The sequence below is a fragment of the Panthera uncia genome, chromosome A2 (genome assembly GCF_023721935.1).
Source record: "Panthera uncia isolate 11264 chromosome A2, Puncia_PCG_1.0, whole genome shotgun sequence".
Classification (NCBI taxonomy): domain Eukaryota; kingdom Metazoa; phylum Chordata; class Mammalia; order Carnivora; family Felidae; genus Panthera; species Panthera uncia.
In genome coordinates, this window is record NC_064816.1 from 10,178,233 (window position 1) to 10,201,919 (window position 23,687).

The 23,687-nt window shown below is 40.1% G+C and overlaps 1 protein-coding gene and 1 pseudogene across 1 annotated transcript; one reads left to right on the plus strand and one right to left on the minus strand.

The window, feature by feature from the left end:
- Positions 1-253: 253 nt before the first annotated feature.
- Positions 254-1,267, plus strand: LOC125929136 (olfactory receptor-like protein OLF4). The gene has a single exon (XM_049640061.1). It carries the CDS (start codon positions 314-316, stop codon positions 1,265-1,267), a length of 954 nt encoding a protein of 317 aa, XP_049496018.1. The 5' UTR covers positions 254-313.
- An 8,466-nt stretch (positions 1,268-9,733) lies between these two features.
- On the minus strand, positions 9,734-10,651 carry LOC125928741 (olfactory receptor-like protein OLF4; annotated as a pseudogene).
- Between the last annotated feature and the right edge of the window lie 13,036 nt (positions 10,652-23,687).

The following is a 23,687-nucleotide window of genomic DNA, read 5'->3' on the forward strand; positions in this document are numbered from 1 at the left end:
CCCTTCTTGACATGCACACATTCTCTCTCTCTCTCTCTCTCTCTCTCTCACTCTTAAAAATAAATAAATAAACTGAAAAAAAATTTTAATGTACAAAACCTAGCCTATTGGAAAACATCGACGTTGGGATGAAAATTCCTAGTAAGAGAGGAAATAAGGATCCCCTCAAAGGACTCAGATCCATTCACAAAATATCGAAATTACTTTCTTGACTGGGGAATATAAATTGTAGCATTTGAACCACGTGAGCCAAGCGATTTATGTGAAAATTAGTCATGTTATTTTCCCCTTTACTGGTAGTCACCTCCACCACATGGACCCAGGAAATGATACAGGAATTTCAGAATTTCTTCTTATGGGATTTTCAGAAGAACCAGAACTGCAGCCCCTCATAGTTGGGCTTTTCCTCTCCATGTACCTGATCACTGTGTTTGGGAACCTGCTCATCCTCCTGGCCGTCAGCTCTGACTCCCACCTCCACACCCCCATGTACTTGTTCCTGGCCAACCTGTCCTTTGTAGACATCTGCTTCACCTCCACCACCATCCCAAAGATGCTCTGGAACATCCAGACCCAGAGCAAAGTCATAACCTATGCAGGCTGCATCACACAGATATACTTTTTCATAACCTTTGCGGGGATGGATGACTTTCTCCTGAGTGTGATGGCCTATGACAGGTTTGTGGCCATCCGCCACCCCCTGCAATACACGGTCATCATGAACCCCCGGCTCTGTGGGCTGCTGGTTCTGGTGTCCTGGATCATGAGTGTTCTGTATTCCTTGTTACAAACCTTAATGGCGTTTCGGCTGTCCTTCTGTACAGAGGTGGAAATCCCCCACTTTTTCTGCGAACTCAATCAGATGATCCAACTTGCCTGTCCTGACACCTTTCTCAATAACATGGTGTTGTATTTTGGAGCTCTGTTGCTGGCTGGTGGTCCCTTCATTGGAATACTTTACTCTTACTCTAAAATAGTTTCCTCCATATGTATAATCTCATCAGCTCAAGGCAAATACAAAGCATTTTCCACCTGTGTGTCTCACCTCTCGGTTGTCTCCTTATTTTATTGTACAAGCCTAGGAGTGTACCTCAGCTCTGCTGTCACCCAGAGCTCCCACTCAAGTGCAATATCCTCAGTGATGTATGTGGCGGTCACACCCATGCTGAACCCCTTCATCTACAGCTTGAGGAACAGAGACATAAAGGAGGCTCTGCTGAGATTCTCTGGGATGATAGCTACAAGAGGGCCAATTGTCCTGGGCTGAAGAAGTTCCCATGATTGCAGGGCCCAAAGTCTGAGCCAAATGTTGAGATTGTTTCATCAGATTGTGGAGGTGAAAGATACCTCTTCTATTTTTTCCTGGAATTTCTATTTTTTTCTTTCACCCTCTCTACACAATTTATTTAACTCACTTCATTAAGCTTTCTGATATCTCTTACATCCAAGAGATTTTCCCGTTGTCATTTTCTTCCTCTCCCAAGGTTATTCCTTACTTTGGATTAAAATATTTGGAAATTCTTACATATTTTTCAAAGGACGACATGGATATATTAAGAATAATTTCTTCTCATGTGAAATGTATCATAGGGAGTACTTTTTCTTTTGTTTGACCAAAAACAACAACAACAATAACAACAACAAAACGACCATTCATGACTCATACTAGTCCTATGGAAAGTCTAGTCTTGGCTACCACAGCTATTGATATAAGTTTAAAACAGAGAAAGATCTGAGACCACCAGACTTCATTCTTTTGAACATCATTCTTTTCTATATCACTACATTAACTGCTCTTCCTGATAAGGCAGACTTTTATGTACTGGTTGTTATCGCTGATCGTGGGTTTTTTTTCCTACACATTAGGTACCTGCTCTGTCACACAGCTTGTGTCCATCATGCTTACCATAGTCACTGACAAAAAAAAAAAAATGATAATAAAATGCATGTCTCCAAGTGGAATCTACAAAGAAAGAGAAACATGTAAAAAATAGATTGATATAATATGGCCTTTTAAGTCAAACTTGACTTTAAGTATGATGGCACAAAATATTAAGTCATGCATTTATCACTATGCAAAACATTTCCTTCTCAGACACTTTATCTGCTCACTGAATTACGGAATATCAGGGTTCATGTGTAAAGTGTATTCATTAAGATGAAAGGCTGGTGGCATGTTTTGGGTTTTATTAAATTATTTTCTGGTTTCTGAAAATGTCCAGTGCTACTTATAAATGTGAGCCCTTCCATTTCTCTAAATGAAATATCTCCCACTATTCAAAATTTTGCCAAAACCACTGAGGAGGCAGCAAATGAATATTATCCATATTGTCTGTTTCACATCTTCCTCCTTCTTAATCGCTGGATGACTCCCCAGCAAGTGTGGATTCCTGTCCAGGTAGGTGAATCGGAGTCACAAGCTTTGTGAAAACATACATGACCTTCCAAAATTTCCGTGTTACCTGAAAGGGACTCAGTGGGGTCATTTTTTAATACGTTTATCTGAAATAAACTTGAAGAATAGAATAATCTTGATGCTTCAATTATGCTACCTACAAACTCCTAGAATAAAAAGAATCAGATTATGACAAATGGCCTCATTTCTGCCCAATTTGATTATTATATCAGTTATCTATTGCTGTGTCCAAAGCATCCTCAAATAAAATAGCTTACTACATATCTTTATTATTGAATGGGATTGTAGGGTAGGAAGTTGTTCGGATCTCTGCTGGGCTCCTCATGAGTCCATAGTCAGGTGTGAATCTCTACATTGTGTTTTGAAGGCTCGTCCATGAGGTGTGTGGTTCTAGTGTCTTTCTGTCTTGAACTGACTTATGTCAGTTTACTCCTTTTCTATATGTGGGCTAATCTTCTAGTCTACAAAATGTGAGTTTATTGAATGTGATTTGTCTTAATTTAGTTCCACTATTTTAATATTTACATGTGAACATTTGCTTTTTCACAGCTGGTAGAGAGATCTCCCACCCCATTAGGTGTGACTCAGCTCACTGTGCTCCAGATCTGACCCTGAGTCATGCACCATTAGAATTTTTAATTTCTAATTAACTTATTGGAGCATTATTACATGCGACAAACTGCACATATTTAAAGTATACAACTTTAAATTGAAAGAGCCATTGAAAAATCATGGGTACATACTGCATGATTCCATTTATATAGTACTCAAGAAGGCTCATGGTAAGTTTTAACTGCTTTGTTGTGTGATTTTTAGGATATGATCACTCTACCCATTGCTTTCTTCTGAAGGCAATGTGGAAGATAAACATAACTTCAAGAGATGTGGTGAGGAACGATGACATGTAGAAATACTGTTGAGTCCAAAGAATGTTCAAGAATAAGGGTTGTGTATGCAAATGTACATACAAATGTATGTGTATTTATGTATATTTTTCTTTTTTAAAATCTGAACTTTATTGTCAAATTGGTTTCCATACACCACCCAGTGCTCATCCCAACAGGTGCCCTCCTCAATGCCCATCACCCACTTTCCCCTCCCTCCCACCCCCCATCAACCCTCAGTTTATTCTCAGTTTTTAAGAGTCTCTTATGGTTTGCCTCCCTCCATCTCTAACTTGTGTATTTTTCTTTCAAACAAACTCACTCACATACATAGATGTACATGCATGAAATTCATGACCCTTATTGTAACTCATTATAACTTACATGTTGTGTTGAAAGAAAGCTTGAGAGAAACTTGAGGGTAAAGAAAGGAAGAGAATGAAGGTTTGCCTTAACTTGGAATTCTAGGAATGTAGAAATTTAGACAAAAAAATTAGAGTAGAACAGGTGGCCTTATTTTTAACAATGAATCATGTTTCTTATCTTAATGCCCAGAGGTCTCAGAAACTGTATCATATTTGCATTTATGTAAGGAGAAATCCTGTGTACCAGCTCATAAGGCTGAGTATCTCCAAACTGACTTCAGGTTTTGTTTCTTCTACTGAAGTAGGGTTTCAACACAAAATGCCCTTAGTCAAGGAAGCTACGTAAATGAGTTGAGAGTCTTGGGTTCTATTTCTTCAAAGAAAATTTTTTGGATGAATGTCTTTGTCATTTCCAACTGCTGCTTTATACAATTATCACATTAAAGGTTTAAAAGAAACAAATTTCCACTCTTTCAGGTCTGGAGGTCAATGCCAAAAATGAGTCTCATTGGGCTAAAATCAAGATGTCTTTGCAGGGCACAAGAGAGCTTGAATTCCTGCTCAGTTATGTGATTCCAGGACACCATATTTTTTCCACCCAAATGCAAATCCTTCCAACCTCTACTGATAACTGAAAAGGAATAATTTTTTAATAATTATCCAAAATAAACTTGAATAACAGAATGATCATGAATGTTGCTGCATAGCAAACCATCCTGAAAGCAAAGGGCTTGGTAGAATGTCTTTAGAATTCAGTGGAATTGTATGGTGCTGAGTTGTTCTAATCTCTGTTGATCTCCTCAAGGGTCTTGAGTCAGCTGTGTGTCAGCTGGGGAGGCTCTGCTGATCTTTCCAGGGCATTCTAATATAATTGGGGCTAGGCCAGCTATCTGTGGCTGATCCAGGGTGGCCTTGACTTGGACAACTGGGCTGTGCTCCATATGTCCCCACTTCCTCTGCAGGCCATCTCATTTTATTCACTTTGCAGAGCCATAGTTCCAAGAGAGAGCAGCAGAAATGCACAAGGCCTTTAAGTTCCACTGTCACTTCTATCATATTATGCTGGCTGCAGTAAATGAAAAATCCTAATCCATCCAGAATCAAAGGTGGAAGAATAGTCTCCACCTCCTGATGTAAGGTACTGTGCACATTGTCAAAGATATGGCTACAGAGAAAGACGGCATTTGGGGCCACCTCTGCAAATATTCTACCATGGTTGTTAATTTCAATTCAGTAGGTTTCATTTCCACTTCCACCTTCAGCAGTGCAATGATCTGACAAGAGAGTGAGAATTAGGTGTCTAATGATCAGTTATGGAAGTTCTACTCCAAATGGTCAAGCTTTCCTCCAAATGTAAGTTTCCTCCTCACCACTTGCCTATAGATCAACATTCTTATTAAAAGAAAAGGACAAAGAAACCAAGGTTTTCTTTCCAGTTGCCTCAGAGAGACTGGGGACCCTGTATCTAACTCGTTGATTAATGAAGTTAGCAACTATTGTATCACTGATGCTATTTTTATGGCATCCTTCTGTAGATACTGTTTTTCTATTGATTGACCTTCCCATTGACATACTCATAAAGGTTTTCATCCTGGTACTGTTTGTTTGTTTGTTTGTTTGTTTGTTTATTGGGAGGGTTCCATTGGGAGGAGGTTACATTGGAAATGTAAATAAAAGACAGAGACATTGGAACATATTTTCTTCGTTTATCCAGCTCTATTGAAATTTCATTGACAAATAAAATTATGGAAGTTTAAGCATATAACTTGGTGATTTCACATATTTATATGTTGTGAAATAATCATCACAATAGGTTAGTGAATACATCCATCACTTCACATAGTTACCGTTTCTTTTTGTTGGAAGAACATTTACTATGTACTCTGTCAGCAACATTCAAATATACAACACAATATAGTTAAGTATAATGACCACGTTGTACATTAAGTTCCCAGAACTTATTCATCTTATAACAGACAGTTTTTAGGCTTCCACTAGCACCTTCTCATTTCCCCAAACCCTAGCCACTGGAAAACATCAACCTACTCTCTGTTTCTATGGTTCAGATTTTTATATCTCACATATAAATGAGATCATAAAGTATTTGTCTTTCTCTGTCTGATTCTTTTACTTAGCATAATGCCCCCAGGGTCCATCCATCTTTGAGCAAAGGAAAGCATGTCTTCCTTTTGAATTGGTGAATTCCACTGTATAGATGTCATCATTATTAATTCATCTGTCAATGGATGCTGGGCTGTTTCCATGTCTTGGCTATTGTGAATCATGCTGCAGTGGATGTGAGAGTACAGATACCTGAGATCCTACAAATACGTGGGAATTAAGCCATGCACTCGTGAATGACTGATGTGTGAAAGAAAAAAATCAAAAAGCAAATTTAAAATCTTAAATCAAATGAAAATGTTAACATAGCATATCACAACTTATGGGATGTTACAAAAGCAGTTCTCAGAGGGAAGTTTATAGTAATAAGTGCCTACATTAAGAAAAAACGACCTTAAGAAAATAACCTAACTTTATCTTTGAAAGACCCAGGAAAAGAAGCACCAACTAAGTCCAAAGCAGCAGAGGAAAAGAAATGACAGATATCAGAGCAGACATAGATGATATATAGACCAGAAAACCAGTAGAAAAGATTAATAAAATGAGGAGCCAATGTTTTGAAAAGCTAGGCAAAATTGACAAGCCTTTAGTTTGACCAAAAAGGGGGGGGGTGGGCAGGGAGAAGACCCAAATAAATAAAATCAATAGCAAATGGTGATGCTTTACAACCAAAACCACAGAAATAGAAAGAATCATGGGAGACCACTATGAACTATCTCACAGCAACAAATTGGGCAACCTACAAGAAATAGATAAATCCCTAGAAATGTACAATGTAACAACAGAATCAGGAATAAATAGTAAATGTGAAGAGACCAATAATAAGTAGGGATATTAAATTGGTAATCAAAAATCTTCCGGCAAAAAAAAGCACCCAGAATCCGAGAGCGTCACAGGTGAGTTCTACTAATCATATAAAGAAGAATTAATGATAAGTCTTCTCAAACTCTTCCAGAAACTTAGAGAGGAAGACACATTTTCAAACTCATTTTCCAAGGCTGACATTACCCTATACCAAAGGTAGAAAAGGTCAGTACAAAAAAAGAAAAATATAGACCAGTATCCCTGCTGAACACACACACAAAATTTTTCAAAAATATCAGGAAACTGAATCAAACAACACATTAAAGGAATTATACACCATGATCAAGTGGGATTTATCCCTGGCATACAGAGGATGGTTCGGCACAAGCAAATCAATAAAGGTGATACACCGCATTAATAGAATGAAATATCATGATCATATCATCTCAATACATGCAAAAAGCTTTTGACAAAATACAACATCCTTTCACGATTATAAAAAAAAAATCTTCAACAAACTGGGTATAGGGAGAACATACCTCAACATGAAAGAAAAAGGCTATATATGACAAACCCACAATAACACTGTACTCCATCATGGAAAGGTTAGAAAACTTCTCTTCCGAGATCATCGGCAACACAACGGTGTCCACCTAGCTAAAGCATTCAGGCAAGATAAAAAAAATGCATCCTGATGTTTTCCTTAGAAAAGTGTCTATTCATGTCTTCTGCTCATTTCTTCATTGGATTCTAAATTGGAAAGAAAGAAGTAAAATTGTCTTGATTTTAGATGATATGAACTGAATATAGAAAACCCTTTAGATTCAACCCTTAAGAACACACTCACCATGATGAGCACCAAGTAACATGTAGAATTGTTGAATCACTATGTTGTACCGAACTACATTGTTCTGTGTGTTGATTTTCTGCCCTGCACCAATACAACTTTATTGAATTGAAAATTACACATGTGGTACACCTTTTGCAGACATGGCCCCAAATACCACTTATCCCTGTATCCATGTACTTTGCAATGTGACTGGGAAGCTACTCCCACTTCTCCACCTTTGAATCTGGGTTAAATTTAGTATTTTATTTGCCTTGGCTAATACTATCTGGTAAAAATGACAATGTGCCTCAAGGGTCTTTGGCGTGTTTCTGCTGCTCTCTTGGAACCCTGCCTCTGCCATTGAAACAAGTCCAAGCAAGCCTACTGTAGATGGAGAAATCATGTGGAGCAGAGCCCAGTTGCTGTAAGGATGGTCAACCTAGCCTAGCCTATCTAGGAACCAGCAAGTTCCCAGATGTGAGAATGCAGCCAGGATTAACAGAGCACTTCCAGCAGACCCACAGCCCTCCACAACCTCATGAGGAGACCAACAGAGAGGGGAAGACTTCCCAAACATAGATTCCCATGTGATCGTTGGAGATAGAATGTGTTATGCTAACTGAAATGAGTCGATCAGAGAGAGAGAAATATCATATGAGTTCACTGATACGTGGAATGTAACAATCCAAATAGATGAACATATGGGGGGAGAGAAGAGTGGGAAAAAAGCCACAAGATGCTTTTAATGATAGAGAAGAAAGTGTAGGTTGATGGACGGAGGTAGGTGGGTGATGGGCTAGATGGGTGATGGGTACTAAGGAGTACACTTGTTGTGATGAGCACTGGGTGTTGTGTGTAAGTGATGAATCACTAAATTCTTCTTCTAAAACCAATAGCACACTACATATTAACTAATTAAAATATAAATTTTAAAATTTTAGAAAGCATTATCTTAAATCATTTACCTTTGGCAAGGCTTGTTACGCACCAATAGCTTACTGATACAATAACCAATATGAAAAAATCTGAGACAATTAAGAATAATCTACTGCTTTTTATTTTTGGCATTTGTTCTGATATTTGAAGACGGCATTCATAATGACCTGGTTATTCACATTTATTTCAGATAAATGTACTAAAAAGTGACTACCAGTCAGGTTCTCTTCTAGGTAACTGGTAGAGATTGGAAAGACCTATATGTTTTTTGTGTGGATAATTTGTGGGACTCTTGGTCACAAGACTCCATACCCAGAGCATTACTGGGCAGCAATTCAAGCTCCTGTCCACATCATTTTCTGATCATGAGGATTGAAGAGAGTTTAGAGCATAAAAAAAGGTAAAGAAATTAATCCCAGAGAGAATACACATATGGTTCACTCACTCACACTGTAATTTTTATGACAGCATTTTTAAAGATGAGATATTAAGTTTAGGACAATGGAGGAAACAATACTTGTAGGCAACACTGGAAATTTTCAAGTAGAAACAAAAAAATCATCCAATTAAATAATATAAAATCTGCCACTAAATTCTTCACTCCAATTAATAAAACCCTTTAAACATGGACACCAAATATCTCACACCTCAATAAGATATACATCATCAAAAACATATTTTCTGCAATAAAATACGGCGTGATTGAAAATTTTATGTCATCATTTTTTCAGGTCTTCTCGGATAGTAACCCCATATTAGTCACTTGGTTTATGCAAATTTGTCTTTCTGTACTTTACACTTGGAGCAGAGCATGTTTTTCATAAGGAATTTTTGCCTTACTATTCTGTGCCAGGGATACTGTGGATGCTGAGCTGATAAGAGAGAGAACAGGATCCTAATGAGGATCCTAAAACCCCATGACTAACTACAAAACAAACTAATATGTTAAAGTCTACATTATCAGGAAAAGCATTCAAGGTAGTCATGTAGAAAGGAATGGGCAGTCACAGAATTTCCTCTACAGTAAAATTATATAAATGGCCTCAGTTGCCAAATATAGTTTATTCCATAAAACTGGTACAGTTCATCACTATGTGAAGCAAATGGGAATCTCCAAACTGTTTCTGATTCAAGGTTGGACTAACTTTGGAAAGTTAGAAAACAAAAGAAAGGAAAAACTGGTGGGTACCAGAAGGAGCATAAAGTTAAACAAAGGGACTTATTTAAATTTAATAAAGCAGTCGAACTTTGGAAAAATTGAAATTCCAGGATATGAATAGAGGGATTAAGTTCTTCCATGATCTGATTAAAGGATCACAATCTCTGGCTGTTAAGCTTTGAGCCAGCAATCACAGGTACTTCTGGGAAAATGGCTCTTTTATAGCTTCCCTCTGAAAAATACATTTAGAGCCTCCTTTCTGTCTCTGTTCCTCAGGCTGTAGATGAAGGGGTTCAGCATGGGCGTGACCACTGTGTACATCACTTAGGATATTGCACTTGAGTGGGAGCTCTGGGTAGCAGCAGAGCTGAGGTACACTCCCAGGCCCATACAATAAAATAAGGAGACAACCGAGAGGTGAGATGTACAGGTGGAAAATGCCTTATACTTGCCCAGAGCTGATGAGATCCCACGTATGGAGGAAACTATCTTAGAATAAGAGTAAAGGATCCCAGCCAGGGGAGCACCACCCAACAGCACAGCACACCGTGTCATTAAGAAAGGTGGCAGAGCAGGCAAGTTGGATCATCTGATTGAGCTCACAGAAAAATCGGGGATTTGCATGCCTGTCCAGAAGGACAGCTGCAACACCATTAAGGTTTGTATCAAGGAATGCAGGATGTTCATTGTCCAGGACACCAGAACCAGCAGTCCACAGAGCCAGGGGTTCATGGTGACTGGGTGGTGTAGCGGGTGACAGATGACCACAAAGCTGTCATAAGTCATCAGTCAGGAGGAAGTTGTCTAAACCTACAAAGAGTATGAAAAAGTACATCTGCATGACACAGCTTTCATAAGTTATGACTTTTACAACTTCTCTTGTTTGTACATTCCCATCTGGGGGACCGTGGTGAAGGCGACATAGATGTTTACGAAGGACAGGTGGGCGAGGAAGAAGTACGTGGGCGTGTGGAGGTGGGAGTCAGATTTTACAGCCAGGATGATGAGCAGATTCCCAAGTATGGTGACCAGGTACATGGACAGGAACAGCCCAAAGAGGAAGGGTTGCAATTCTGGTTCCTCCAAAGATCCCAGAAGAAGAAATTTTGAACTTCGTATATCATTGCCTAGTTCCATGTAGTCGATGTGACTATCAAAATAAGAGAAAAAAAGCATGACACGACCATGCATTGCTGATCTGGAAGATACATCATTGTTTATATTTTGCAGTCAGGAAATTAATTTTTACATTTGTAAATGGAACATGTTAAAAACACTAAAATCTAGGAATAGAAGGAAACTATCTCAACATAAAGCCCTGTATGAAAACCCCACAGCAAACACGTGCTCAAGGGTGATACAGTGAGCATTTTCCTGCATGATCAGAAGCAAGGAAAGGATGCCCGCTTTCACAACTTCTACTCGACACTGGAAGTTCTAGCCAGAGCAATTAAAGAAAGAAAAGGTATCCAAAATGGTTAGAAAGAAATAAAGTTATGCGTGTAGATGATGTGATCTTGTATGTAGAAAATCCTGAAGATAACACCAAAAAACTAGCACCTCCAATAAATTAATTCAGCCAAGAAACTGGGTACACAGCCAACCCTCAAAAAATCAATTGCATATTTACATGCAAAGAATGAATGATCTGAAAAGGAAATAAAACAATTCCCTTTATGTGACACCCCAAAGAAGAAGGCTATCGCCGCACACCAGTCAGAATGGCTAGTATAAGGAGACAAGACACAAATGTTGGTGAGGATGTGGAGAAGAGGGAACACTCATCCACGATGGTGGGAATGCTAACTGGTGTGGCCACTGTGGAAAACAGTATCGAGGCTCCTCAAAGCAATTACATGATCATGTAATTCTGTTGCTGGATATTTACCCAAAGACAACAAAAACACTAATTCGAAAATATATACGCACCCCATGTTTATTACACCATTGTTTACACTAGCCACTCTTTGGAAGCGTCCAGTGACAGATGAATGTGTAAAGTAGATTGGCAAATATATTTATATATTTATATACAAAAAATTGAATATTACTCATCCGTAAAAAGGAATGAGACTTTGCCATTTGCAACAACATGGATGGAGAGTATAGGGTGCTATACTGAGTGAAATAACGTAGCAGGATTCTCGCACAGAGAGTCGTGACTCCAAGGCTTTTCTTTCCAGGAGGCAACTCGATTCTGGCCGGCACTGCTCAGTTGGGTTTGTACCCAAAGAACTGAGCCCCCAACGTCCCGTGGCATAGTTTTTTTTAATATATTTTTATTTCTTTGTCTCCTGTATATGGTAACATACAAAAACATGTAGTCTGATTAAGTAGTCTCAGTTCACAAGGTCATGAGGGATATTGTCACGTAGGCACATGGCCAGGCTATCTTGTTTTTTTCCCTTTCTCTCTTTTTTCTTCTCTCCTTAGGGAGGGGACCCTACCACATCCCCCCCTTTGATGCTCAGACCCCTCCTATTTTGGGACAAAGAGCATCATCTTGGTTTAGAGGTTAATATTTTTATAACAGTATTACATGAGTGGCCGTCCTTTCTAAATCATGGCTTCAATGAGACTGGAGGCAGACCGTACAACCAGGGGAGCTAAGCATCCAGGGGTAAGCATCCGTACAACCAGGGGTAAGATTAAGCATTCTCCCAAAATTAGGAGGATAGATTCTCATGAGGGTTTTGAATACACTGAGAGTTGAAAAACATCCTCCAAATAACTCCCCAGGCTCCCAACTTTTCCGGGGTCTGGACAGGGACATTAGCAACGTTTTTATTTGATCTGTGATCTCCTCTATGACTTTTCCCTCATCTATCTGTAGGCAGCAGTTGCTAAGGTTAAATCTTCCACAAACACCTCTCTCGGAAGCAAGCAGGTAATCTAAGGCCATGTGATTTTGATAATGGCATTGTGCATTTTGGTTTGTTGCTTAGCTAGTAAGTTAAGAGCTCTGGCAGTTTCATTGGTTATAACTTTTATAACTGCTTGTAGTCTGATTATGCGGTTTAGCATGTAAATGGGAGCACAGTGGCCCCAGGACCCATCCTCTGTCCAGGTGGCAGGGCCATAATATTGGATTATACGCTCAGGAGGCCATTCATCATCTTTTTAGTTGCCAATTTGTAAAGCATACCGCTTTCTTTGAATCTCCCTGTCCCCATACACTTGGACTCCCAAATGTTTCCTTCTGGCAAGTGGGAGCACGAAGAAAGATGGATGAAGAGTTCCCAGAGTGTATGATCCTGACCAGACTGAGGGAAGTACTATATATATAGGCTTTCCTTCCACATATCCAGGCTAGTCCACCTGGGACCCGCCATTTGATGGCTGTATTGACCTTGTCCCAGGCCTCTCAGAGATGAGAGAAGTTAGACAAGGGGTGGGGATCTGGCTCAAGGTGATCTGGGGTCCCCCACCATTGGGTTTTCCGGACAGTTGAGTTATAAAATCTTTGGCTTACGCATGTTAAGTTTTTAAGAGACGACAATGAACTTTTTCCCCACCAGGCAGGACACTTTTTCCCAATAATTGAGCTTCTGAGAAGCCAAACCCTGGTCGTAGGACTGGGGTATTTTGTTTTACTATAAGGTTTGTGGGGATCCAATTTTCTAGTCTCTATGGCCATTGTTTCCCCGTGTTGGTACCAGCGAAGTATCCGATCCACAAAGGGAGGGTGAGTGTTCACAGAAACCTCTCACCACGTTTCCAGCTGGCTGGGGTGGCCTCGGCCAATCCTATGGCAAAGAGCAGAGCAAGAATCATGATAATAGTGAGAAACGAGGCATGACAGTGCATCACAACAAGAAAACATACAGAAAATAACGACGGTCTTTTGTTTCTCCAGACCGCCGATTCCTCAAGCTTCTGCCATGTGTAGGTCAGCTTCTGGAGTGACAAAAGCAGGGCTGCAGTCTCCTGGAGCCTCTGGAGTTGCAGAATCTTCCGTATGGTCAGTTTGCACAGCATTGATGGGTCAGGAATGCACTCCCAGTTTTGAGATGCCGGCTTCACTCTGCTGTAGCGAATCCAGGGACCCACGTTGGCCACCTTTCCTGCGGTAGGGGTGGACAAAATGACAGTGAACGGGCCCCTCCCGAGGGGTTTTAGCGGTTGGACATTTCACTCCTTTATCCCTATCGCATCTCCTGGTTTAAAGGGATGAGCGTCTGTGGTCAGATTCAGATAATCGCTCCCTGACCCAGGGGTGTAAGGTGGTTAGGGTAGAGCCAAGGCCTCGCATCTGTTGTCTCAGGGCTAGTTGGTCTATCTCATTTAGATCCCTCCCCCTATGCCCTTGATAATGGGGGAGGGGCGCCCATAAAGGATTTCATAAGGGGAGAACCCCATCCGCTTCTTCAGCCTCCCACCTGCATCTGCCCTCTGCCTCCCTGAAGGTCCCTTCTCTCTCCCTGCCTAATGTCAACCCTTTCCCTATTTATTTCTCTGCTGGAACAGGGCCTGGAACCGCTGTTAGGGAACAGGGGCAACGACTGTTCTGGCTTCTTCAGGCTGATAAGGGATGGTGTAGGAGATAAGGGTACAGCAGTTGGAGTCTACCCAAGGGGTCGGTGGAATGGCCCATAGTATGGTTCTGCAGGAAGGCTGGCAGGCATTAGCAGACACAGAGAAAAACACAAAGGAAAAATTATACTGACCAACAAGATGGCAACTTAAGATCATGTCTATGGTTTCCAAACCTGTCAAACAACCTTTGTAAACAACACATGTCAGGGAATCTCTCATGACCCAGGTGATGGAGAAGCAGGAGCGGTAAGTAATCAACGGTGGCTCTATTTCCAAGAGTTTGGCCTTAACTTAATTTAAAAACAATTTTTAAAGCATCTAATGCTTGTGAGGTGTTATTTAGAGCTTTTCTGAGTGTAAACAGACAGTCTGCTTTATTTTGAGATGTAAAACTTTTCCAAGAGCCAGGAGTGCTACCAGAGAAAGAGTCAAGGCAGCCATTGACCATTATTAATTTGTAAATATTTAGGTAAGTCAAACCTAGGCATTATTTGATAAAGCAGAAGTTTTATTACTTTTTGTGCCTTTTCTGTCTCATAGGGGAAAGCCTTTGCCCAATTAGTAAAAGTATTAACTCATACCAACAGATGTTGGAATTTTTTTTTGACCTTGGCATATGAGTGAAACTTAGTTGTCAGTCTTTCCTGGACAGCCTCCAGTTTCTTGATTGCCTGGGATAACAAGTTTGTGGTTGACAGGAGTGTTTCTAAGACATACTTCACAGGATGATCCTGCTTGCAGAACCGTCCTTGACAAATTTTGGGGAGGAGACATCATTAGGGTAAACATCCTTTGGGCCATTTGAGATGTTTTGTCCCTCCCTAAATAAAAGGCTTGATGCTGTGTTTTAATGCTCTTTTAACTCTGAGATCTTTGTAAGAGTAATTGTCCTGCTCTGTTTGTAACCATTCCAACGGCTGGAGACAGTGTCTAGGAGTTAGACCCCAGTTTATTATTTTTGGGGGGACAGTAGGTCGGCTTGAGTCTCCTTTAATAATTGATATAGCAGGCAAACTATTTTCCTGAACCCTGGTATCTACAGCCTACAATATCCAGTAATTTTCAAAAACTCACATAATTGTTTATCTGTCCTGGAGTTGGTAGCACCATAGTCTCTAATTTACTTCTAATGTCCCCTTCTAGCAAGGGAGTAAGGCTCTCTGGCATTATCAGGAAAGAATGAGAAAAAATTACATTTTTTCATATATATCCCAAGGGCTAAGAGAAAATTTTAGTTAGAAGTTTCTCGAAGATGCCTCTAATCATCCTGCTGCATTTGGATAGTTGGCCTGGAGTGGAAAGGAGGACAGAAAAGGTCGCTCTGGTGTCGAGAAGGAAATCAACTAGTTTTCCTTCCCTTCTATATTTAGAGTTACTCGAGGTTCTGGGTTTCTGATAGACAGTTGGGTTGGGGGGGGGGCCACCGTGAAGAGCCCCAGGCCCCGGTTAATCCCTTCCAGGGACATTGTTATCTGAGCCCTCACAGACAGAGGTCCCCCAGGGTATTCAGATCTCCAGTGATTGTCTCCACATAAGGGGCATGGCTTTTGGGGTTTTCATTTTGGTTGTCCCCTCTGAAGACATTCTCATTTTAGTGCTCTCAGCGGCCATATAAATGGCACTTGGTGCCAGGACCTCGGGAAGCCCGATCTCACATAGTACCTAAGGCCACAACTAAGGCCTCAGATTTTTTTAAGCCTCTTTTTCTGTTTTTTTTTTTTTTTTTTATTCTCCTCTTGATCTTGGTTGTAATATACCCAATTGGCAGCTCATAAGAGCTCCTCCAGGGTCCCTTCAAGGCCAACAGCCAACTTTTACATTTTCTCTGAATACGTAGGGCTCAGTGAGCGACAAATTTGTCCTTTTAATCATCTCAGCCTTAGGGGTGTCAGGGGAGATAGCCATATATTTAATGAGAACCTCCCTCAACCTTTCCAGGAAGGCCCTCTGGCTCTCATTTTTTGTTTGTAAAATAGTGGCTAATTTAGCATAATTTAAGGGCCAAATCTTAGATTTCCTTAGTTGTTTTTTTTTTTATAAAGCATCTATCTCACTAAGAGTCTGGTTTAACAAAAGCATTATGTCTTTCCAGGTCAACTCAAAAACATACATAATATTCTGAAAAGGCTTTATATACTTATTCAGTCAGAAAATGTACCTAGATCTCCTTTTACCTGTCTTAAACCTTGTAATGTAAAGGTTTTTTCTTCTGGCATTCTAGCTTCTTGTAAGGGAAACATGCCCTTTACGGGGAGGGCCTGGATAAGGTGGGTAGCAGGGAACAGAATTGCATTTTTTTATATGTAGATTGAGGACCCAAGGAGGAGAAGGAGGAGGAGGAGGGAGAGTTCCCTTCTTCCTTCTCTAGGTCTGTTTTGGGTACAGGTGAGGGGCCCTTAATTGTGTCCCCTCCTGATTGCTGGGCTCTAGAAAGGGTTGCCATTAAATGATGATCCACCTTACGTTGCTTACATATATCTCAATTTTTTCCTTAAAGCCCAAGAACAATGAACATAGGGGAATTCTCCCCATTTCCCTTCACATTTGCAAAACATGTCCACTTGTAGGATAGTATTGTCATTGATATTTCCCTCTGGTGACCAGGTTCCCTCTTCCAATTTGTATTGGGGCCAAGCCTTTGTGCAAAAGAAAATGAACCATAATGCATTCCAAAGGGGTAATGGCCTTGGTTGGGGAATTACCCATCCGTAGGAAAAAGGATGAGTTATTTTGTCAAATGTTGTTTTGGCATCTATTGAGAGGATCATGTGGTTCTTATCCTTTCTTTTATTAAGGTGATGCATTATACTGATTGATTTGTGGATATTGAACCAGCCCTGCCTCCTGGGATAAATCCCACTTGATACTGATGAATAATTCTTTTAATGTGTTGTTGGATTTGGTTTGTTAGTATTTTATCGGGAATTTTTGTATCCATGTTCATCAGGGAGATTGGTATGTAAATCTCCTTTTTAGTGGGTTCTTTGTCTGGTTTTGGAACCAAGGTAATGCTGGCCTCATAGAATGAGTTTGGAAGTTTTCCTTCCATTTCTATTTTTTGGAACAGCTTCAAAAGAATAGGTGTTAATCCTTTTTTAATCTTTGGTAGAATTCCCCTAGATAGCCATCTGGGGGGAGGAAAATTCTAAGAGACTCTTAAATACTGAGAACAAACCGAAGGTCGATGCGGGGTGGGGAGAGGGGAAAGTGGGTGATGGGCATTGAGGAGGGCACCTGTTGGGATGAGCACTGGGTGTTGTATGGAAACCAATTTGACAATAAATTATTTTAAAAAATATGATCATAGGGGAAGGGAAGGAAAAATAACATAAAAATAGGGAAGGAGGCAAACCATAAGAGACTTGTAAAGACAGAGAACAAACTGAAAGTTGCTGGAGGGGAGGTGGATGGGGGGTGGGTTAGATGGGTGATATGTATCAAGGAGGGCACTTTTGGGGATGCGCACTGGGTGTTATATGTAAGTGATGAATCACTGGGTTCTACTCCTGAAACCAAGACTACACTGCATGTTAACTAACTTGAATTAAACACATTTAAAAACAAAAATTGAGGTCACCCATTGCAATGGAAACTTTTGCCTTTATTTCTGCATCCTTTTATCTTATGTTTATTCAAGCATCCAATCTTTTCTCTATCCTCTCTAACTTTCTCTCAAGTCTTCTTTCAACTTAAAAGATAAAATCATAAATCATATGTGGGTGTACACATCTGATTGAGCTCACTTGAAAAAAAAAAGTATATGCACACAAACACTTAAGACACAACCACTACACTTGAATGTTTTCTTTGGAGTAAAAAATTAACTTCCATGCATTTCATTCTTGCCTTACAACATTCATAGGAAGTTATGTTTAGCTGTATACTTTAATACAGATTATTGAGCGTCATTATATGCTAATAATTTAATTAATTGGGAAAATCTCTATGGTGCAGGGCTATGGGTAGGATTGAGAGCACAGAAGCTGACTCTCCATTACAGGTTTGGGAGATAGCTTCTAACAGGGAAGGAAAACAAGTGTTAAGGCAGTGGAATTAAATTCAAAGAATACACATGATTGGGAACGCAAGCTGGTGCAGCCACTCTGGAAAACAGTCTGGAGGCTCCTCAAAAAACCAAATAGAACTACCCTACAGCCCAGCAATTGCACTATCAGGCATTTATCCAAGGGATACAGGTGTGCTGTTTTGAAGGGACACATGCACCCCCAGGTTTATAGCAACACTATCAACAACAGCCAAAGTATGGAAAGAGCCCAAATGTCCATTGATGGATAAATGGATAAAGAAGATGTGGTATATATATATATATATATATATATATATATATATATATATATACATACAATGGAGTATTACTTGGCAATCACAAAGAACAAAATCTTGCCATTTGCAACTATGTGGATGGAACTGGAGGGTATTATGCTAAATGAAATTAGTCAGAGAAAGACAAAAATCATATGACTTCACTCATATGAGGACTTTAAGAGACAAAACAGATGAGCATAAGGGAAGGGAAACAAAAATAATATAAAAACAGGGAGGGGGACAAAACAGAAGAGACTCATAAATGTGGAGAACAATCTGAGGGTTAATGGAGGAGTCATGGGAGGGCGGATGGACTAAATGGGTAAGGGGCACTAAGGAATCTACTCCTGAAATCATTGTTGCACTATATACTAATTTGGATGTAAATTTTAAAAAAATAAAAAATAAAGTTAAAAACAAGAATACACATGATAATTTCACTTAATTTATAAATAGAAGAATAACTTACATATAAAAATGTAGTAAATTTATACACACAATGGAATACTACATGACAATGAGAAAGAATGAAATATGGTCTTTTGTGGATGGAACTGGAGAGTGTTATCCTAAGTGAAATAAGTCATACAGAGAAAGACAGACACCATATGTTTTCACTCTTATGTGGATCCTGAGAAACTTAATAGAAGACTATGGGGGAGGGGAAGGGGTAAAAAAGTTAGAGCAGGAGGGAGGCAAACCATAAGAGACTCTTAAAAACTGAGAATAAACTGAGGGTTGATGGGGGGTAGGAGGGAGGGTGGGTGGGGGTGGGCATTGAGGAGGGCACCTTTTGGGATGAGCACTGGGTGTTGTATGGAAACCAATTTGACAATAAATTTCACATTTAAAAAAATAAAAATAAAAATTTAGTAATAAGATTATAAATTGGTTGAAAACAGAAGAGCACTACAACCACACACAGCATCATGGATGAGCCTTAGAAACACAACAGAGAGATTCACACCCGACTCTAGACTTATAAGGAGCCCAGCAGAGTTCAGAAATGCTTCCAAGAATATAATGCCATTTGACTGTAAAGCTATTATTGATGAGAAGAACAAAAGCAAGAGAAATGTAGCTAAAAGTCAATGTCAACTTGCAGCCCACTGATAAATCCATAAGACATGTAAAGTGTGACACTTCTACAGGAACTCATGGCTGCCTTCATGTTTATGTTTTATTAGAGATTGACAGCAACCTTATCTTGAAAAGAGCCAGACCACCAAGGTCCTGTCAACCTCACTTTCAGCTTACAGAAATTCCTTAGAAACTTCCTTATCTCTACTCCCCCTCTCCACAAACTTAAAAGTATATCATCAGTCACTCTTCACAATCCAAGTGTAGCTCTTTCTGCCCACAGATTCTGTCCACAAGCCATAATAAAAGCATAATTGTGCACCATAAAATGTCTCAAGAATTCTTTCTTCACCATTGTGCTTGGTGACCTCGCATCATCATGATATCCTATTTGACGAGGACAGCCTGTTATACAGCAATAGCTGACTGACACAATAATCCAAGTGAACAGACTGAGGCGATCAGAACATGTGCTGCTTTTTATTTGTGACGTATGATTTGACAATCAAGAAGAGCAGTCATGATCATCCTGAGATGCAAGTTTACTTCCCATGACTTTATGAACAAGTGACTACATGTGGGCTCCCCTCAGGGTTACTGGGAGAGTTTGAAGGACATGCACGTTTGTGCAGAAGAACTGGGGACCCTGACCCACACGCCAGCAGGACATCCAGCTCTCGTGTGAAGCATCCTCTGGTCATGCAGGTGGGAGAGATTTCAGGGCAAGATGGAGGTACGAAATGGATGATGTTGATGGTGTTCATTTGGATCCCTTAGCATTTATGACAAATATTAAGAAAAGAAATTATTTCATATACACCATAAAGAGTCATATTAGCAGGTAATATTGGAAGTTCTCAAATAGGAACAGGAAGAGAATTCAGTGATAAAACATAGAAGACATTAAGCAATCCTGTACCTCAATGAATAAGCCCCATCAGTTGTGGACACGAATCTTTAATACATAGATGCACAGCCTGAACTCTGATGGTAAAGGAAAGGAAAGGAAAGGAAGGGAAGGGAAGGGAAGGGAAGGGAAGAAAATAAAGAAAAGAAAAGAAAAAAGGAAAGAAGAAAAGAGAAAAGGAAAAAAATAAAAGAAAAGAAAATTTTGTTTAGTAACAAAATGCGTGTTCTGAAATTTGGCCTCATATTTATGTCATCCTGACACTAAGGAAATAACAGGTTGATCTGTTTATTCAAGTGTGTCTTTCCCCGAAGACTCGACTGGGAGTTACCTTATGCTAATCAGGTTTGCCAGTGGCTATGGTAGGCTCTCTGGACACCAAGCTGAATAACAGAATAAACCAGAAGACCGGTTATGAAATACAGTAGCATGGTAAGAGTAAGTGCCTGAAATTAAGCTTTTGATTTCTGAGGCATCCATTTCAAAGACAACCATGTTGAATAAATATATTGTCAGGTGTGTGATACAATTACTTAGACTGCCCCTGCCATGAAGTACCTGTTTAGAAAGCCCTGGCGAGCTCAAATAACTTCCCATGAATCAACCTGCTTTTCCCCTTCAGTAGTCAAAATCTACTCATATATAATTGTCCACTAAGGTGTGAGACACAAAACCCTAGTCACTCTGGCCATGGACCTCAATAAACCAGATGCCTCAGCAGTTCTCTCTCTCTCTCTCTCTCTCTCTCTCTCTCTCTCTCTCTCCCTCCCTCTCAATGTCTCCCTCTCCCACTGACACCTCCTCAAATGGCCTTAGGGTGTCCCACGGGCTCTCCAGGATCCCTGAGTAATAAATGTTGCATTTTTAGAGTTCTCTGATGGGTGTTCCTGAGGTGTTTCTTGCACTTACAATAAGAACCCAAGGGCCAGTGCAGTCACAGCATAGGCTGCCAGGGAATGTGCATGGGAATGTCCACAGGCACATGGGCACAGGCGAGTGCCTGGGCTTTCAATAGCCAGAGCACCGTGTCAATAGCCAGAGGCTGAAACTGAACACTGTTAGAGTCCACATCATCAGGAGGAATGATGCAGGTTGTGATATAAAATGATCGACAGTCTCAAGGCGAAACTGTGGTGGATTTTTTTTCACTCCTTTTCTTTGAACTTGCCTCCTTCCTGATAATCTCCTAGCACTTCATCTCAGCTCCCAGTTATAGTTTCCTCCAGGTCTAAGACTGAGGAACCCGCTAGGGCTAGGTCTCTTTATCTTCAAGGCACTGACTTGTGGTGGGGACCCAGAGATCTCCAGTCATGTTTATTCTTCTTTTAAATGAGGTGGAGAACTTGGTTCTTCTGATAATAAACCTTGGGCACAACGCACATTGGGTTCAAGATACGTTTGCCATTACAATTAGGAATTTCTTACTTTATCTCAAGCTAAAAGCTGTCCCTTGGTCCCACTTATAAAGTGTTTGTTAATTATAAGATATATCCTTAGGTCTTTGTATGTGCTATCACTTGTAATGAGCACCTTATGGGGATTATTTGATTCAGTTTTCTGTAAACATGTTATCCCTGAAGAACAACGTTTCTGAACTCCCTTCTCCATGCAGGAATAGCACTTGGTGGCATCTAGTGATCTGCCCAAAGTCGTTGCTCAAGTATACGATGGGCCATGAGTGTGATTCTGTCAGGATGCTTCTAGTTCTCAAGCTTGGGGACAGTGGTCCTCAACCAGAAATGAATTTTCCCCTGGGCATGGCTGGTAATGCCTGATGCTCTCAACACCCACGTCCACAAGAAAACACCCTCCACAAATAGAATTATGCTGTCCCAGATGTCAAAGTTAATAAGTGAGAACACCTATTCTAGACCAACACTTCTCCAACTTCACCTGGTCTGCAAGGTGTCCATGATTCGACACGATCCCACTACAAATGCAGGAGCTGAATCACAAGTCCCGGTGGCCCAGAGATTCTGCCTTTAGAACAAGCTTCTAGGTGACATTGATGCATGAATCCTGGTCTATAGACCACTCTTTGATGAGCAAGCCTGGGATCCTGTGTTAGAGATAGGCATAGGAAGTTTCGGTCTTCCGCACCAAAGATCATCATTGCGTCTCATTTTGAGGGAATAATGTACCCACTCATTTTAGAGGCTGTGTAAATTCTGTTTGCTTCGTTCATATACAGATCCTTGGGTGACACAAATTAATACACTTCTGAAAACACTTTTTAGAAAGCAAAATTAGGGCCTCTCAAATATGTGCACTCCCTAATCCCCAGGAACCTATCAACATGTTATTTTTTACAGCGAGGGAGAATTAAGGTGGCAGATTGAACAGGATTGCTAATCAACTTACAGTAAGAGAGAAAGATTAGTGATGGTGGGAGAAATTGAAACCCTTGTGTACTGTTGGTGAAAATGTATATTGGTGAGGCCTCGTGGAATGAAATATTGATTAAAAATAGAACTAACATATGATCCTGTAAATGCACTACTGGATATTCACCCAAAGAAAACATAAACATTAATAGGAAAAGATATATGCACCCCTGTGTTTTTTGCAGCATTATTTATAATAGCTGAGATATGCAAACAACCCAGTGTCCGTCAATAGATGAATGGGTAAAGAGGATGTGGTATATAGTATACAATGGAGTATTACTCATTTACAAAAAAAGATTGAGATCATGTCATTTTCACAGATGGACCTAAAAGGTATAAGGCTAATTGACATAAGCCAGTCAGAAAGACAAATACCACATGATCTCACTGATAAGTAGAATTTAAAAAACAGGAAAAAAAAGAGACAAAAGAAACAGACTCTTGAAATATAGAGAATAAATGATGGCTTCCTCAGAAGAGTTGTGCAGGGGGATGGGTGAGAAAGATAAAGGAGATTAAGGGGGCACTTATCTTTTTTTTTTAATGAAGTCGTAATAGTTTATTTCTGCTTTTGTCTCCCTTGCCTCAGGAGACACATCTAGAAAGAAGTTGCTAAGGCTGATGTCAAAGGGGATTACTCCCTGGGTTTTCCTCTGTGATTTTGATGGTTTCCTGTCTCACGTATCGGTCTCTCATCAATTTTGAATTTACTTTTGCATGTGGTGTAAGAAAGTGGCCCAGTTTCATTCTTTAGCATGTTGCTGTCCAGTTTTCACAGCAACATTTGTTGAAGAGACTCTCTCATTCCCATTGCATTTTCTTTCCTGCTGTGTCAAAGACTGACCACAGGTTGTGGGTCCGTTTCTGGGTTTTCTATTCTGTCCCATTGTCTACGTGTCTGCTTTTGTGCCAGTACCATACTGTATTGATCACTACA